The 15,825-nt window shown below is 50.0% G+C and overlaps 2 protein-coding genes across 7 annotated transcripts in view; one reads left to right on the forward strand and one right to left on the reverse strand.

Annotated features, from left to right (window-relative positions):
- The window catches only part of MRPL35 (mitochondrial ribosomal protein L35), a 471,157-nt gene that overhangs the window by 23,395 nt on the left and 431,937 nt on the right, over positions 1-15,825 (forward strand). The window lies entirely within an intron of this gene.
- REEP1 (receptor accessory protein 1) overlaps positions 1-15,825 on the reverse strand; it is a 101,704-nt gene that overhangs the window by 8,691 nt on the left and 77,188 nt on the right. For 4 of the 6 annotated variants that reach the window (XR_014138209.1, XM_081796746.1, XM_081796743.1 and 1 more), the window contains exons 6-8: positions 12,820-12,975; positions 5,636-5,813; positions 1,704-1,739 (exon numbers count right to left, since the gene is read on the reverse strand). Coding sequence is in view for 5 of the 6 variants with exons in the window: in XM_081796746.1 (XP_081652872.1) it covers positions 1,704-1,739; positions 5,636-5,813; positions 12,820-12,975 (370 nt within the window). In the remaining variant the exon portion in view is untranslated. The remainder of the gene's footprint in view (positions 1-1,703; positions 1,740-5,635; positions 5,814-12,819; positions 12,976-15,825) is intronic. The other 2 variants (XM_081796744.1, XM_081796747.1) reach the window with 2 other exon arrangements.

Consider the following 15,825-nt stretch of genomic DNA (forward strand, 5'->3'; position numbering starts at 1 on the left):
CTCACGGAAATTTACAGACTCAAAATTGGTGAATAGTTAGAAATAACCACAGTCACCTGAGGTTGCTGGGACCTCGCAGTTGTTTCCCATGAGTCCATGTCCACCAAGGCCAAGTATTAGCCTCTAAGCGCTGCAATGCAGCCCTCCATTCATTTCTCCCTTTTTAGTTAGTTGTATCTGTTTCTGATGTGGACTGGAGGCCTCTGAGGCACACAGAGCTGGTCAGAGTTAGACCCCCGGGTAGGACACTGGTCTCCACTATTCCCCTGCTCAGAACTCTTTTGACGGTCAGTTCACATTGGGTTTATGGTCTCCAAAACCCCCAGGTCTTATGCGGACTTTCAAAAGCCTTAGAGAAGTCTTACAAGTGAAGAAATGAAGGGAAAACAGGACACTTCTTAACACCAGCTCATGCCCTCCGCTCTCAGTAGTGTGGGAGGTATGGCCATGCCTCAGGGGCCCCAGTGCCTCCCTCCTCCTCCCCTCACGCCAGCCAGCAGCAACGGGAGGGCTGGCCTTTTGCCTTCGGAGCCAAAGGCAGCTCCTCCCTGGGGGCGGGGGGGCGCCCTCCATGGCAGACGAGAGGGGAGCTGAGCCAGTCCAGCACCACCCCCAGTCCCTCATGTGTCTAGTCAAGGTTAGGGGAACAGCAGGAGCAGGTCAGGAGAGAACATGGCCAACCGCGGCATGGCCATGGCTGCCCCAAGCCATCACTCGCTCACAGGGAGCGCAGGAGCCGGAGTCCCCGCCCAGGACTGGGACACCCCAGGCCCCTCCCTGCTCCCTGAGGTTTCCTGGCTGCCGTGGGCTATAACAAAAAGCCTTTTCACAACCACACGGTGAGATGGGGAAGCAGGACCTTTATGTCTATTTTAATGAGGAAATCGAGGCTCAGCGTGGTTAGATGGTTCACGCACGGTTACATAGCTAGTAAGTGGCAAAGCAGGACCAGGGCTCCCTTGGCTGCACCTGGACTGAGACCCCTGGAACTATGGGGCTCTGTCACTTCCCAGGACCTGGGTAAGCTCCTGTGTCCTCATCCCCAGAGCACCAGGAAATACGACCCTGCGGTGGTTTCAAAATATTTCCACACATTCTCTGATACTCCTTCCTTCAAGAGGTGGAGATTAATCCCCCTGCCCTTGAGTGGGGGCTGGACCTAATGACTCACTTCCAACAAACAAACAGAAGAAGACCGAGGTGGTGGTGTGTGACTTCAAAGACTGGGTCCTAAAACATACTGTGGCTTCCCACCTGTTCTCTCTCTACGTGTCCTCTCTCTACTGGATTACTCACTCTGGGTGAAGCCAGCTGCCATGTCGTAAGGACGCTCGAGCAGCCCCAGAGAGACTCATGTGGTAAGGACCTGAGCCTGCAGCCAGCAGCCACGAGAGAGCCATCTTAGAGGTGGATCCTCAAGGCTCAGTCAAGCCTTCAGATGACCACAGCCCCGGCCGACATCTTGACTACAACTCTTAATAGACCCTGACCCAGAACCACCTAGTTAGGCTGCTCCTGAATTCCTAGTCTGCAGACACTGTAGGATAACACAGGTTTGTCATCTTAGGGAGTTAACCTCCTGACTCCTCCCCACAGACTACGCAGCTGAAAGGGAGCCCCAGGGTTAGGCGCCAGCTTCCGGTTAGAACCTCCTCCTGAGGCGAGCGTCCAGCGCGCTGCACAGAGGCTGGCGGCCTACTCACCTTTCCGGGTCCTGCAGGTGGAGCAGCAGGTACACACTGTGGGGATGGGGGACATCATCAGGGATGTCCCTCACTCGACAGGAACCAGCCCCAGGAAACAGGGAGGCCCCAGGGAGGTGTGGGGATTCCAGTGGGTTCAATACAGGGGTCCCAGGCATGTGGGTCTCCGTAGAGACACCAAGGTTGGGGAAGAGATCATTCCAGATTCAGCTTCCTCTCAGGTGCTAGAAAATGCCCTTGCCTGGCCCACAGGGGCCCTGCCTTATGTCCTCTAAGAAACAATTCCCACTGCACCTGCCCACACACCCGTCCTCCTCTCGACGCCTTCCAGTTCAGAATGACATCCAGGAAACCTTCTCAGACTGACCTCTGACTCTCCAGAGTGCTTAGTGCCTAGTGTCAGTCATTTGGCTATTGCCTTGCAAACTCCACTGGTCTCGGTGCTCATCTGGGGCTTGGTATACAGTAGGTGCTTACTAAGTGCATGCTGTCTCCACGTTCATGGAAGGTAAGGATCATTCTTTTAACACCCTCTGCACCCTTCCTGGGGTTCAATGCTTTCAATGAACGGGGCCTAACAAAAATCTGTCGGGAGGGCGATCTGCTCCTGGAGAGTCCATATTATTATTCTACACCACGGGCATGTATTTTATTTTACATACGCTGTTACATAATATCTCACTCTGCTTTGTACTTTTTCACTAGGCATCACGTATTCGAGATCTGCCTGGATGTACGTTGAGACCGTGGCCTCCCACGGCTGCATACACCTCCGTGGGGTCCAGCACCGCCTCCTATCTGTCCCGCTGCCAGGCTGCCTTCAACAGCTGCCGCCCGTCCAGGGTTTGCAGATTCTCCTGTTTGCTCTCCTCCCAGCCCTGACATACAGGCTGAGTAGGGATTACGGTACCCTCTTCTCAGAGGAGAAAGCTCAAGGGAACTGTGCTCATCTTCCGTGCCCAGGTCAAATTCTCCCGTAGCGACTGCCTGGGGTATCTTTCTGAGAAAGGGTCGGAGGCCGAACCAAGGCCCCGGGTGAACAAATGTGGCAATTGCCTGGCAAGGTCTGCCTCGCTCGCACTACCTCTGCTGCTCTACACAGGCCCACGGTCGCCCTGCCAGGGTGGGAGCCCAGGCTCGGGCCCTAGCCAACCATGCCCGGGGAGCGAGGGGACACAAGCCTTTTGTAGCTGGGCCTCCCTTGCCAGACTTTCTTCCAGGCACCTCGATCCCCAACTGCCCCCGGAGCCTCTGATCTGGGTGCTTCTACCCCATGCCCCGGCGCTGGGTCATCTTTCACCTGTCTCTCTTCCTGAGAGGACTTCTATTTTAGGCCCCAGAACAGCTGGAACGGGTACCACATGGTCCCTGCCCTCCCTGCTAGGTCAGCACCTCCCTTCTCTGGCCCCTGGAATCACAGGTGCTGCGGCCAAGGGCGAGCGGTGGGGAATGCAGCATCATGTTGCAGCATCGCGGGTTCTCTGCTTCTCCGTGAGCTCCACGGGCTCAGCCTGCGTCCCGGGGTGCGGCGGAGGGCATCGCTGCTAATGGGAGGCGGCGGGGCCAGCGCCGAAACAAAGCATCCCAGACCCGTGTCTGTCTAGTGCTGGTCTGGGGACATGGTCAAAGCCCAGGAGATGCTTTCCATCGCCTTCAGACCTTACCAGACTTGGTTCACTTTATAATGACAACATAGAGCCTTAGAGGGCAAGGGACTGTGGGGCCACTGAGGCCCACTTGCTGGTCCAAGCAGGAAGACCTCCCTAGAGCCTCAGTACATGACCATTCAACTTTGGTTTGGGCCCTTCCAATGTCAGGGACCTCGCAAGGCAGCCCGTTTCTCTCCCGGACACTTTCCTATTAGAAAGTGCTTTCGTGAGTGAGTTAGATAACAATGGGAACAATAATAGCAGCTACTACACAGAGTACCAGGCGTGATCCTAAGCACTTTCACATGGATTATCTTATCTGAATCCTCAAGACACCCCTACAAATGGGTGTTGTCATCCCTTGTGTACAGATCTGGAATCTGAGGTTCAGAGAGGGTAAGAGCTTGCCCAGGTCACACAGCTAGTAAGCAGCTGTCCCCCTGGAACTTTATCCAACTTTATCCCATTGGTTCTTGCTCTGCCCTCTGAGCCTCACAGAACTGGGGCCTGTTTTTCTTCCAAATAACAGTTTTCATTTGAAGCTCTATAGCCAATGAGCTGACCAAAGGTGGAGGTGATACCTAATTCCAGTTCCTATCCCTATTTCTGAGACAGTGCCCAGTAGGTCAGAAGCTGTAGATGCCCAAGGAAACCTAGATGGCCAGAGGGTGAGCACCCAGAGGGCACTGGTCCAGGAGTCAGGAGGCCCCAGGAGAACACCAATCAGTGGGCGACCCTGGTGACAGTTCCCTTTGCCGGGCTTCTGTCTCTTCATTGGTAAAACCCGAGGGTTAGACTGAACGATCCTGAACGATCCTGAGGTCCGTTCCTGCCTGGTCTTCTGGGATTCCATTCTCAACTCCCCTGGGAGGGTTCACTTAGGAGATACCCCCCGCCCCGAGGTGATCCTCACCCCTACCGCCAAGATTCTACCTTCCCAACCCCGCCAGAGTTAAACCATCTCCCCTCCAACAAAAAAGCCACAATCTTCACACGTGGGGCCAGGGTAAAGTGGGATATTCCTCAGAGGGGAGGAAACAGATGGACACCTGGCCCGGCTCTGAGCTGTTCTCCTCTCCCTGGCAGGGCACATGAGTCCTCATTCCTAGGGCAGCCGCGGGACCTCTTCTTTCCCATCGCTGTCCAAGACCCCCAAAAGTCCGGTGGAGTCCTTGAGGCTCGGGGCCCACACGCCCCCTGCAGGCTGCACTTCCCAGCACAGGTGGCTTACGTGGCCCTGTCTCTATGTTTAAGAGCAGGGCAGCCACCAGGCATATGTCACAGACACAGGCTCCAAAAGGGTGGTCCGATTCCCATCCGGGAGGCTCAATTTTCCACCAAGGGTGAGGAGTCGAGGGGGCAATCCAGAACCGGCCCCATTAACCCGGCAGTGCTCAGCTCTTGAGAGCCAAGGGCCCTGGAAGGTCTCCACGGAATTGGTCTGGGAAGATGTGAATCCTGGCCCAGTTCCCCACCCCTAATCCATGCCCCTGCCCTCCATAAGCCTGAAACCCACTAATGGATCAGACACCAGTGGGTTCCGAATGTGGCTGCACCTCACCACCATCACATATCTGGGCCTTGTCCCAGACTTACCGGGACCTCCAGGGATGGGCCCAGGACTCTGCATGTTTAATGAGGCCCCCAGGTCAATCCTAATACAAGTAACCTGAGACATCGGGGATACAGGTGGGGTTTCCATAAAGCCGTGGCCTCCACAGGAATCAGACCTCGGAGGTGGTGCGGCCCTTGGCACGTAGTGGCTGAGGCTGTGCATGGTGAATGGGCTCAGGGATGGGAGGACATGGTGGAGGGAGAGAGAGAGGACAGGAAACACTCATGCAGGGAAAAGGGACCACAAGAGCCCTAAGCCCTGGGTGGGTAGGAGGAGACACTCAGGTGCAGGTAAGCCCTCCTGGGAGTACAGGGTCAGAGAGGAAGAGAGCAGAGAAAGCTGCCTTGGCCCAGGGCCAGCCATGCCCGTTGCCTCCAGGCTTGGTTCAGGCACTATTCCCCAACCACCCCCAAACCCTCAGATCATCAGATGGAGCAGGCAAGACCCTTTGGTGCAGGTGGCCTAATCCTGCCCCTGATCAGAGTCCTCAGGCCAGCCTCCCATCCTGGCCCAAGTGGTGCTCTGCCTCTCGGCAGGCCTGGCACCATCTGACGGACATCTGTGTGGACGGCAACTCCAGGTTACATGCCACGTGGTGTGGACTGGGCTGCTCACAGCGAAAGCAAGGCCTAGAAACCGGAAAGGGGGAGGAGTGAAAGGACACCTACCTGAGCTGCCAGCGCTCTCAGAAGCGCTCCTGGACATCTTGGGCTGGCCGTGTTTGCCGCTGGCTCGCCCAGACCCCGGTGGTGGGGGGCTGGAGGGAGCAGGGGCACCGTCACCCCTGATGGTGGTGAGGTCCTGCATGCTGAAGCTCCGGAGTCTCTCCGATAAGGCACCCTGTCCCTGGACACAACACAGGAGGGGGCACACGTCAGAGGCCTGCCCCATACTGCACAGGCAGTTGTGGGGGGCAGACACCACAAAGGGGGATTCTGACAGTCGGCCAGGTGGAACTCAAGAGCTGGAAGGACTCTGCAGAGGGGCAGATCCCTGGTGGACTTGCTGGAAGCACTGAGAGGGTCAAGGCCCAGAATGTTCCAGGGCCTCCTGTGGGTCTCAGTAATTGTTCCTCTGGCTCCCGGCTCCTTCATGTCCTTCAGACGCCCCCCATCGCAGGATGAGCTAGAACCGGGGACAGACCCAGGGCCAAGGGGATAACTGTTGCTTGCAGTTCTTGCTCTTGAGGGGTTGTTTGCTGCTTCTCTGGCTTGACATAAATAAAAATCCCTACATAGCCACATTTTGGTCAGTTCCCAGTACCCAAGAATCTGGTCAGAAAGAGCAAAACCTAATAATCTATGTGCTCAGTCCTTACTCTTTTCCAAGGAAATAATATTCAGCCAGTATTTTTTAAAATGTTTGACAACAGCAATTTCTCTTATCTGTTCATGTTACTATGAGGCACATTTACTTCCACTCTCGCATTTGAGCTTCATAAAATACCCAAAAGGTAATGAATCAGGAAGGGGTAAAAAATGATACTAAGAAAAAAAAAAAAAACCTGCTGACTATAACCATTTCATATTCTGAGAGAGTCACAGAAGTCATCTCAGGGGAAAATAGTTCTTTTGTTTAGGAAAGCAAGATCAATCCATTATACTTATGAAAGGGAAGGTCCTTGCTGTCTGGGTGAGAGAATCTGTGTCAGAGTGAAAAGGATCACAGTGAAGGCTCAGGGAGAGCGGCATTCCCTCAGGGGCGCCTCAGGGGCTGGAGAGGGAGCTTGTGTTTGGGGGAGAAGGAACCTGAGAGGGGACTGGGCTCTGATAGGAGACTGGAGTTATCGAGAATTGGGTTGGGATTGGAGCAGAAGGAGACAGGCAAGTAACCACCAAGCAAATGGATGAAGTTCGGTGTCTTCAGAAATACTGGAGGGCCTGCAGACTTCCCGAGGGTACATGGGACAGCAGGGGAAGGGGGAGGAGGTATTCTATTTGGATAATGAAGGAAAGAGTGGTTCTAGAGGGCTAGAGGACTTGGGGACAATAAAGCACAACAGATCGAACAGAACCAACAAATCAGCACAAAATCAGTGAGAACAGCTAACAAGAGGGCTCTGGGTTGGGGGTGGGATTGATGAAACAAACAAGGACCACAACAGCTTAGTAGGACACTTTCAACATGGCAGAGGGTTTGGAGGACTTTTTTCATTTTACTTAAGGAGAAAAAAAAAAAAAGGCAATGAAAAAGGCCAGCAAAGCACAGCAGTCCATAGAAGTGACTAGTCAGAGAGCCAGTCAGATAAAGGAGCAAATGCAGAATGAGTTCGTTAAGGGGAAGGGGGGAAACAAAAGGAGCTTGCAGACAGGTCTAGAAGAAACGTCAGAATAAAACAAAGATGCGTGAAAATATGAAAAAGATCAGTTCTACCAAAGATATAAAAACGTCTCTAGGAAACTAACAGCAAAAAAGAAAACTATTTAAATAATTATAAACAGATACAATTCAAATTGTAAATCCAGGCAAAGGGGTGTCTGATGTAAAAAAGAGATGGAAATCCCCCTGGTAGCCTCAGATACCACACTGCACGATGGCGGCCAAGGGGTCTGAGGGCTCACCTTCTAGACATTAACAGTTGGGTGGTCTGCGCCACAAAACCCAGGTGGGAGTAGCTGCCCAGTATAATCCCCTCCAAAATCTATCAGCCAATGACCCACTTGGAAGCATTTTAGGGGACATCGAGAACTTAGAAGAAATGAGAGGACTAAAGAACAAAAACGGACTCTGAAAAGAGGGGAGAAATACTGCTATGGACAATGGAGTAATTCAGTGTTAGGTTCACGCCCAGAAAGACCACTCACTGGCTCGCTTTCAGTCTTCCTCCTGTTCAATTACTTCTGTTCAACAATTATTTATCAAGGACAAGTTCTCTGGGCAAGACAGTGTGCTAGGTGTTATTAGGAAACCAAAAATACCGCTCGATTTCGGACAAAATGTAAAAAGACAAATGTACAAATAACCACACAGAGCTGCCATACCAGAAGCTACAGAAAGTGAAGATTAAGAGCAAGGGTTCTAGAGTCAGACTAGAGTCAAATTACAGTCCTATCAGTAATAGCTGGGTGACCTTAACCTCTGTCCACCCCTCAATATTCTCCTCTGCCAAGGAGCATCCACATGATGAGGATTACATGAGTTTATGCCCATACACTATCCATTATAAAGCCCAATGCATAGTAAGTGTTCAAAAAATGCCAGTTATGATGGTGATGTTGATGATGATGATGGTGAGGAGAATACTGTTGCCTGAGACACACAAGTTGCTGTCGAAATAAAAAATCAAAAGAGAACATCTGGCCAAAAGGACACGGAGGGGCTTCATGACCCCAAGCCCAAATAAATGGCCAGGGACGAACTCCATCAATGTGTCTAGCAGCTCTTGCAAATGCTCAGCAACATATCTGAGAGCAAGCAGCAGCGGACACCGTACATGTCCTTTTTGGCAAAGCACTCAGTTCCACTCCCAGAAGCCAGCCAGCCAGCCTAGCTCCAATATCACTAGCATCATGAAGACTGGAAGTGGCAGAGGTTAGGAAAGAAAAAGGGATAATAATAACTCTGTATCAACACAGTCCTGACTCAGGCGACATCACAGTGGCATGGATACAAGGATCTCGAAAACAAATTAGCCTTTATCTGTCAAAACAATCTGAGATGGTTAGAATTGATATGGTTCTCTCATTTGTAAACCTCTCAGCCCTGCTCAGTCTCCTCTCCAAACCTCACTCCCATTCGCTTTCCACAAACCCCAATCCACCCTGCCACTTGGGCTCTGCTCTGAAGAACCTCCATTTTATTATTCTGGGAACAACCAAGAATTATTCACTGGTACTCTGCAAAATTGGGCTCCCTATTTTGCAAAAATAAAGTTGGATCCCCTAAGTTTGTTAAAGCTTAATGCCATATTCTCCATAATTCAATGAGCCACATTACCATATTAAAGGCTTTGAGAGGTCCAACAGTGTTTCAGGTTAACTTACTGTATCTCAAACGAATTTGCCCACAGTGGGTTACATTGTTAGTTGGCCATCCAAAAGTCATCCCCAACCCCATTCTTGATATGTTAAAAAAAAAAAAAAAAAACAAAACCCAGATTTCCCAATCCCCCTTGTAGCGATGGATGGCTATGTGATGTAATTCTGCCCAATGTAAGGGGAGATCTGCTAAGGGATTTCCGGGAAAGGTATTTTCTCTTGCTAAGAGAAGAAAGGCCTGACCCTGCTCCCTGTTTTCTGCCTCTGAGCATCGTGGAGCTGCCATCTTGTGGCTAAGAGACTCATAGAAACATCCATCCAGAGCCTTGACATCACTCCCTCACTAGAATAATGACAGCACCCACTTACTCCTAGACTTCTTGTAAATGACTTTCATCAATTTCAAGACATATATATTTTTCTCATCTCTGAGATGGGGGTGTGTCTTACAATTATTGTTGCCTTGATATCTATCACTGTCATTGTCTACATATGAATGCATTTGGTTGTCATTCCTACATATCAATGCATTTTGGTTGGCATGGACTGGACAACTGAACTGAACTGAGTGTTCAATTCACAAACCATTAAGAACCACCTGAAGAAGAAATATGTGTCCTGGTTGTCTGAAACACATTCCACTGACACCTCTGGTAAGATCAAGAAAGTGGCAGCATCCAACCTGGCAGAATGGATATCAGCAGCGTGGATGAAAATCGCAGAGACAAGAGCTCTGTATCACCAGTGCTCTGGAAGGCAGAGAGTGATACGGCGTGGTCATAAAGGGATATGGAGGAGCTCGGCTGAAAAGTGATTCAGGAGAGTCAGACTCAGAAAGTGAGTCTAACCTTAGTTTGGGAAGACCTCAACCAACTGACTGTGCTTATCTGTTCCTTTTAATGTATGTACAAAAGTGACACACGAAGAATCTATGTCTAAACTAGTCTAAAAGAGTCCTTTTGATAAGTAGAAGTAAAAATTCTAAGCGCAAAAGCATTCTGTCCTAATTTACTTGGCAATATCTTCTTCCTTAGTGGTACATAAGATAACAATGTATCTTAGAAACCACAGCATTTTAGGTTCAATGCAATATGGTTGCACTTCTCTGTGAAGTTTTCTCTGACCAGCTCAGCAAGCTGACATAGGCTTTCAGTGCAGTCTGGGATTCCCTGTAGCACCTCACACAATTGTATTTAACTACTGCTATTGTTTGTTGGTTTGTCTTCCCCTCCAGACTGTTTGTTTTATTTACTAGTGCAGCCTTGGTGTCTGCCACTCTGTCTGATACACATTAGGGGTCAAGGAGTTGAATGAAGGAACACACGGCCGTTTACTGAGCAATCCCCTCGGTAACGTGCAGCAACAGGAAATCCCCACCTCCACCCACTGCATCGGCCAGGGTCCCAGACCTGAAGGAGCATCCTGTGGAGCAGGGACTCGGGCTCTGTCCTCAAGGAGTGTATGAGAAATGCCAGAGGGCTGGCGGGTGCAAAGGTCAAAGGGGCCAGGCTTACCACAGGAGACTACACATGACCTGGCCTTGGAGGACGTGGGTAGGTGAAGATGGGGGCCAAGTGGAAGGAGAAGTAGATTTCTTAGTCACCCGCCACTCAGAGCTGCCACTTCATTCCGTGCCACAGGAGGTTTGTGCAGTTTTGTCTGCTAAGGAGATGGGGCTATCACCCTTATACTGGGTTAATGGCCAAATGAACGCATTGGTGAAAGTGCCTGCTGAAAGGTCACAGGTTTCTTTTAAAACAGCTAGGCCAGTGGAGGACAGGGGCAGGAGTACGACCTACTCTTCACTGCATGCCCTCTTCTGTGCTTTTAGGATTTTATACCATAAACGTGTATTACCTTTAAGAAATCATTACCATTTCATTTTCAGCACACTCAAAGCACTTTCCCAAGATCGCCTTGAGGATCCATTTTTGTAAATACAGGGCTTGCGTGACGCTGACAAATGCCATCTGGACCAAAAAAGAATGACACGGAACTATTTTTTAAAAAATAAACGAGAGCAGAGAAGGAAGAAGTGGTGTCTCTAGACAGTGCAATGTATTCACTGTCCAGCTCCGAGAGCTTAGACTCAACTCTGCTATGAGGGGCCTTGACCAGTTCACCTTGGTCTTTCTCAGCCTTGCAACCTCACTGAGAAATTAAAGCACTGAACAAGATTCCCTTCCAACTGGAAACTTCTGAGTTCAGGAATCTATGACCCTCTTCTGTGGCTCATTATCTGGCTCTGATTGCAATTCCAAAATAAGGGATTCTAGAATTATTTGAAAATCTCTAGAATAAAAGTTGGGTCTCCCATGGCAACTCTGATGGATGAATAGATTCCAGTGTGTGTGTGTGTGTGTGTGTGTTTAAAGTCCTGTATCAACTTCCTCCCCAGCCAACACTCAGTTTAGAATATGAGCCATAGGAAAAGCTAAGAAAAGCTAAGAATGCTAGGTCAGCCTACTTCAGGTACATCTGAGCCTGTCCCTAGGGCTGTCATACCACATGTCAGCACTGTCCTTACCAGCCCGCCTCTGGAAGAGCCTCTCCAAAGCCTGTCATCATGGGACTGGGAAGGGAGACATACTCAGCCTTCCATGAGAACAAATCTCTTACTTACTTATAATCTCTTGTACTCCTAACTTCTTCATTCCCTATGGTGTTATAAGCACATCTACCCAGTTTTGTTATTGTTGTTTGTTTACATGTTGTTTGTTTTCACAGACCCAGTTGGCTGCTTTCTGGGCACGTCAACACAATATGGTCTGGGGGTTCTTTCATCGGTGCTCCTAGAACCCCCAGAAATCCCACAGATGTGCCTGGGGACAAGGGAGGGTAATCCATTCCTAATTCTTTAATCTTTATTTTCTAGCTAAAACTCTTAGAAAATAAGACTTCAAGAGGTAAACTGTGTCACTGAACTTTCTATTAATATGAGATCTTTAATGTGTCCCTCAATTGGTAAGGAATGAGAAAGCCACTTAGCCAACACACACCAAATTCTGTATGTTTTGATGTTTTTTTTTTTTTAATTATCTTTTTTTAAAGTAAATTCTACCCCTAACGTGGGCCTCAAACTCTCAACTCTGAGAACAAGAGTTGCATGCTCTACGGACTGAGCCAGCTAAGTGCCCATTTTGATGTTTTTCTTAGTCAGGGGAGGGGGTGTGTTCCTGGAAAACCCAGACCTTTAATAATCTGGCATTCCAAGTAAAACAATTTACCACTAACAGGATGCCTGCCATTAGGGCCCACAGAGCCTGGATTCAGCACGGCAGCTAAGCTTGGCTGCAAGCCCTTGATGAGGTTCTCTTTACCAGAGAGACACACCAAGTCACAGGGGAAGGCTCCAGCAGAGCCTTCGCAGATATCGAATGCCTGTAACTGATGACAAAGAGAATAAAGACAGCAGGTTTTAGTGAGTCAGGCAATTGATAAGAAAGCCACCAGCATATCCACATTTCCCACTGGTAATTCAAAAAGAGAGTTAGTGCTTCCTTCTAAAGGGCCACCCACCTCGCTGACAAAGCTAACCTCTAGAGCTACACATGCTCCACATCGATGCCAAGCAGGCTCCTTTTCAACATGCTGGATGAAGACGGGGGCCCTTGACTGTGACATAACATTAGATTAACAAACAAAGGAGAAAGAAAGAACGAGATAGGATTTCTCCCACAACAGCATCAATCATCAAATTCAACTCATTCTCCGGGCATTAAACAAAGAAGAAGAAAAAAAAAACCCAAGTAAGTTAATCACATGTTAGATGCTACCAAATTAACACAAAAAAGAGGCTCTGCAAGGATGCTGAAGTGGGACTGGCTCTGGGATTAATTCACACATACACACACAGGTGCCGGGAGAAAAAACACCTGGCTCGGATCCAGACCATGGGCTGGTGGTGGGCAGAGGGGGCTGCTGGCCTCTCTACCCGACTGGATCGGTTTGGAGTTAGTCACACCTCTCAACAGGGTTACCTGCCCTTCTCTGAGGTCCAAAGAGGAGACAAAATGAAAGAGTCGAGCCACCTGACAAAGGGGAAAAGAAAAAAAGCCATGGGCACCAAGCCTACAAAACCAGGTTGAAGGGCGCCATGCTGTCTTCACCTAGGACACTCGCTCACTCACTCACTTTCTCACTCACTCGCTCACTCGCTCACTCACTCCTTTCTTCCTTCCTCCATTCGCAGGGGATGCAGAGGGAGTGTTTACAAAGCTCCGTGTGAAGCCCCACAGAGGAACAAAGATGAATATGAAACACGATAAGCGATTCCTACTCCCAAGGAGCTCAGAGTCTAGCCCGGGGTATCTAGACACAAATGTACACAAGGCAGCAAATGACAAAGATGACACATTGTGGGGCTGACTCTCAGGGGAGGGAGAGGGCAGCTGGCTGACACCTGGTGGAGCTCGAACTTGAGTGAAGCCAGGGCTGCATCATCCGAAAGAAAGGGGAAGGATACTGTGGCCTGGCCATCTGAGTCAGGCCTGCACCCCGGCGATAGGGTTTCGGGGTCACCAGGAAGGACTCTCCACACACAGCTGATGTCCCTGCCCTCACATGTAGGAGTCCACCACTGAGTCCCAGCTGTGAAGCTTTGCTTTGTCCAAGCTTCCTCCTTGGAGACGCAAAGGTCCTGAGGGGAGGTTGATGTGGTAGAGGATCCCTCTTCCTGGGCGGGAAGTGGAGGGGACACGGGAGGGATGTTGCCAAAGGACAATGAGGGGGAGAAAGGACTAGGGTCGGAGGGGGAAGGGCATCCCAAGACCCATTTGTTCCACTGTTAGTGAGAAGTAGAGCTACAGTTATATTTGCAAATATGCCCACATTATCATAAATGATGAAGCTTTAAAGGAACTAGATCTTACAGTAACATGTATTTGTGATCCAAATTCCTTCAACCTAGTATGTACCACATCCTGCACTTAAGTGTTGCCCCAGCCTTGCCTCAGGGCAAAGAGGGAGCCTGCCCTGGTTCCATTTGCTGGCTGCCTTATGCATATTAACGCACCTTCTTCATTCTGAGGGACATTTGATATAAAATGGTCACAAGAGCAGGCAGACAACCTGAGAAGTATCCAGGGCTGTGACTGACTCTAAAATTCTCAGTGGCAGACAGTCATCTCTCAGGGACTCAGCCATGGGTTCTCGGGGACTGGTGATGTGACCCCAGCACATAATGGTCAGGAAGTGTCAGCCCAGCATGGGGGCAAGGGCGGGGGGGGGGTTTGGGGAAGGAGCCTGGGGGTGCTTGCAGTGATGCAGGGAATGCTGGACTGGGAACTAGAAAGTCTCACTGGGAACCCAGATTGGCATCTCCCAGCTGTGTGACCCTGGGTGCGCCCCTCAACATCCAGGTCTCAGTGTCCAGTCCTGTGAAGTAAGGGGGTGACAAAGATGGCATCTAAGGCTCCTGCCTGCTCTAACAACCCACAGGTTTGACATTCCTTCTCTCTTGGGGGAGGGCAGGTGCTGACAGTTGGAAGCTGACCCCAGGGACCCACTCACCTGGAGGCTGAAGAGGAGGAGGAAACAATGGTATGGAAAGTCGGGTGGAGAGCAATGAGGGACCTGAATTCGAGGGCTGGAGGGTGGCTTGCCCCGGGAGACCCAGCACAGGCAAGGCTGACTGGGACAAGAGCCCAGGTAGCACCAGATACTGTGCTCACACTACCACACCATAGAGAAAAGACGGGAAGAGAGTCTAGATCCACATGAGAGGGAAACTCAGCTTCCTCTCCAGAAGAGGCTGAATTGTAAATGGCTGCCCAATGCCAGCATCTGACGTTTCTTTTATTCTGCTCAACAGAATAATGATCAGCCTCAAGATCAAACCAACATACAGGAGAAGTGAATAATAGGCAACCTTTATTAAGCATTTAGTATGAGCTCTGCATTCTGCAAAGTCTTTAGGTACACTGTCTCATAAGTGTTTGGTGGCAGGCACCATGGTCATGCCCATTTTGCAGGTGAAGAAACTGAGACTCACAGAGATGAAGCAGTAAGTGTGGGAGCTGGAGTTTTTAATCTGGCTCTGCTTACCTCCAAGGCCCACCCGTGATGCTAACCATTGCTCTATTAGCTGACACAGCTAAAAATATGTACGACAGTTCTTCATTCCTTTAACATTGACTGAGCATCTGCTAGTAAGACATGAATTATAATGATCACAACAGAGTGCCAGAGGAGACCAAGAAGCAAGAGAACAGTTCCACCTGGAATCAGAAGAGGTTTCCGTGGAGAAGGTGGCATTTGACCTCGAAAGGTGGACAGGATTTCAAACAGGCGGCAACAGGGACAGATGAAGGACCAATAGGAGGAGAGGTAGGAAAGAGAAAGGTCTAGAAATAGCACACAGAGTTGCTATTTCTAGAGTAGGACAGAAGGTGGTGCTGTGAGTACAGTACAAGAGGAGCCAGAAAGGTAAGGAGAGACAAGACAAGGATGAAAAGCTGGGATCGGGGCTCAAACAGGAAGGGAGAGGAGAGGAGCAGTGACTACTTGCCTGGCTACTGCAATAGTCCAACCTGAAAGGACGGGGGTGCGGAAGAAAGCCTGGAGAAAGGGAAGGGATGTCAAATGGGCAGGACTTGAAGAGTAAGTGGGAAGAAGGAGGAGCATCAAAGATGACTGAAATCTGGAGCCTGAAGGCCTGAGAGGGTGGATAGTGATTTCGTTGTCATCAGACAAAGATGGGACACAAGAAGGGCAGATTCAGAGTTAGGGAAATGCTGACTAAAAGTATCAAGGAGACAAAGGGAGGAGAAGTTCAGCAGAGAATCAGAAATGCTGTACTTGAGCCTCCAGCAGAGAAGTCAATCTGAGAACCAGTGCATGAGGGGGATGGCTGAAGGTGAGGGAGAGGATGAGATGATCCT

This window comes from Leptonychotes weddellii, chromosome 10, assembly GCF_054177405.1.
Source record: "Leptonychotes weddellii isolate Sample4059 chromosome 10, ASM5417740v2, whole genome shotgun sequence".
In the NCBI taxonomy this organism is placed as follows: domain Eukaryota; kingdom Metazoa; phylum Chordata; class Mammalia; order Carnivora; family Phocidae; genus Leptonychotes; species Leptonychotes weddellii.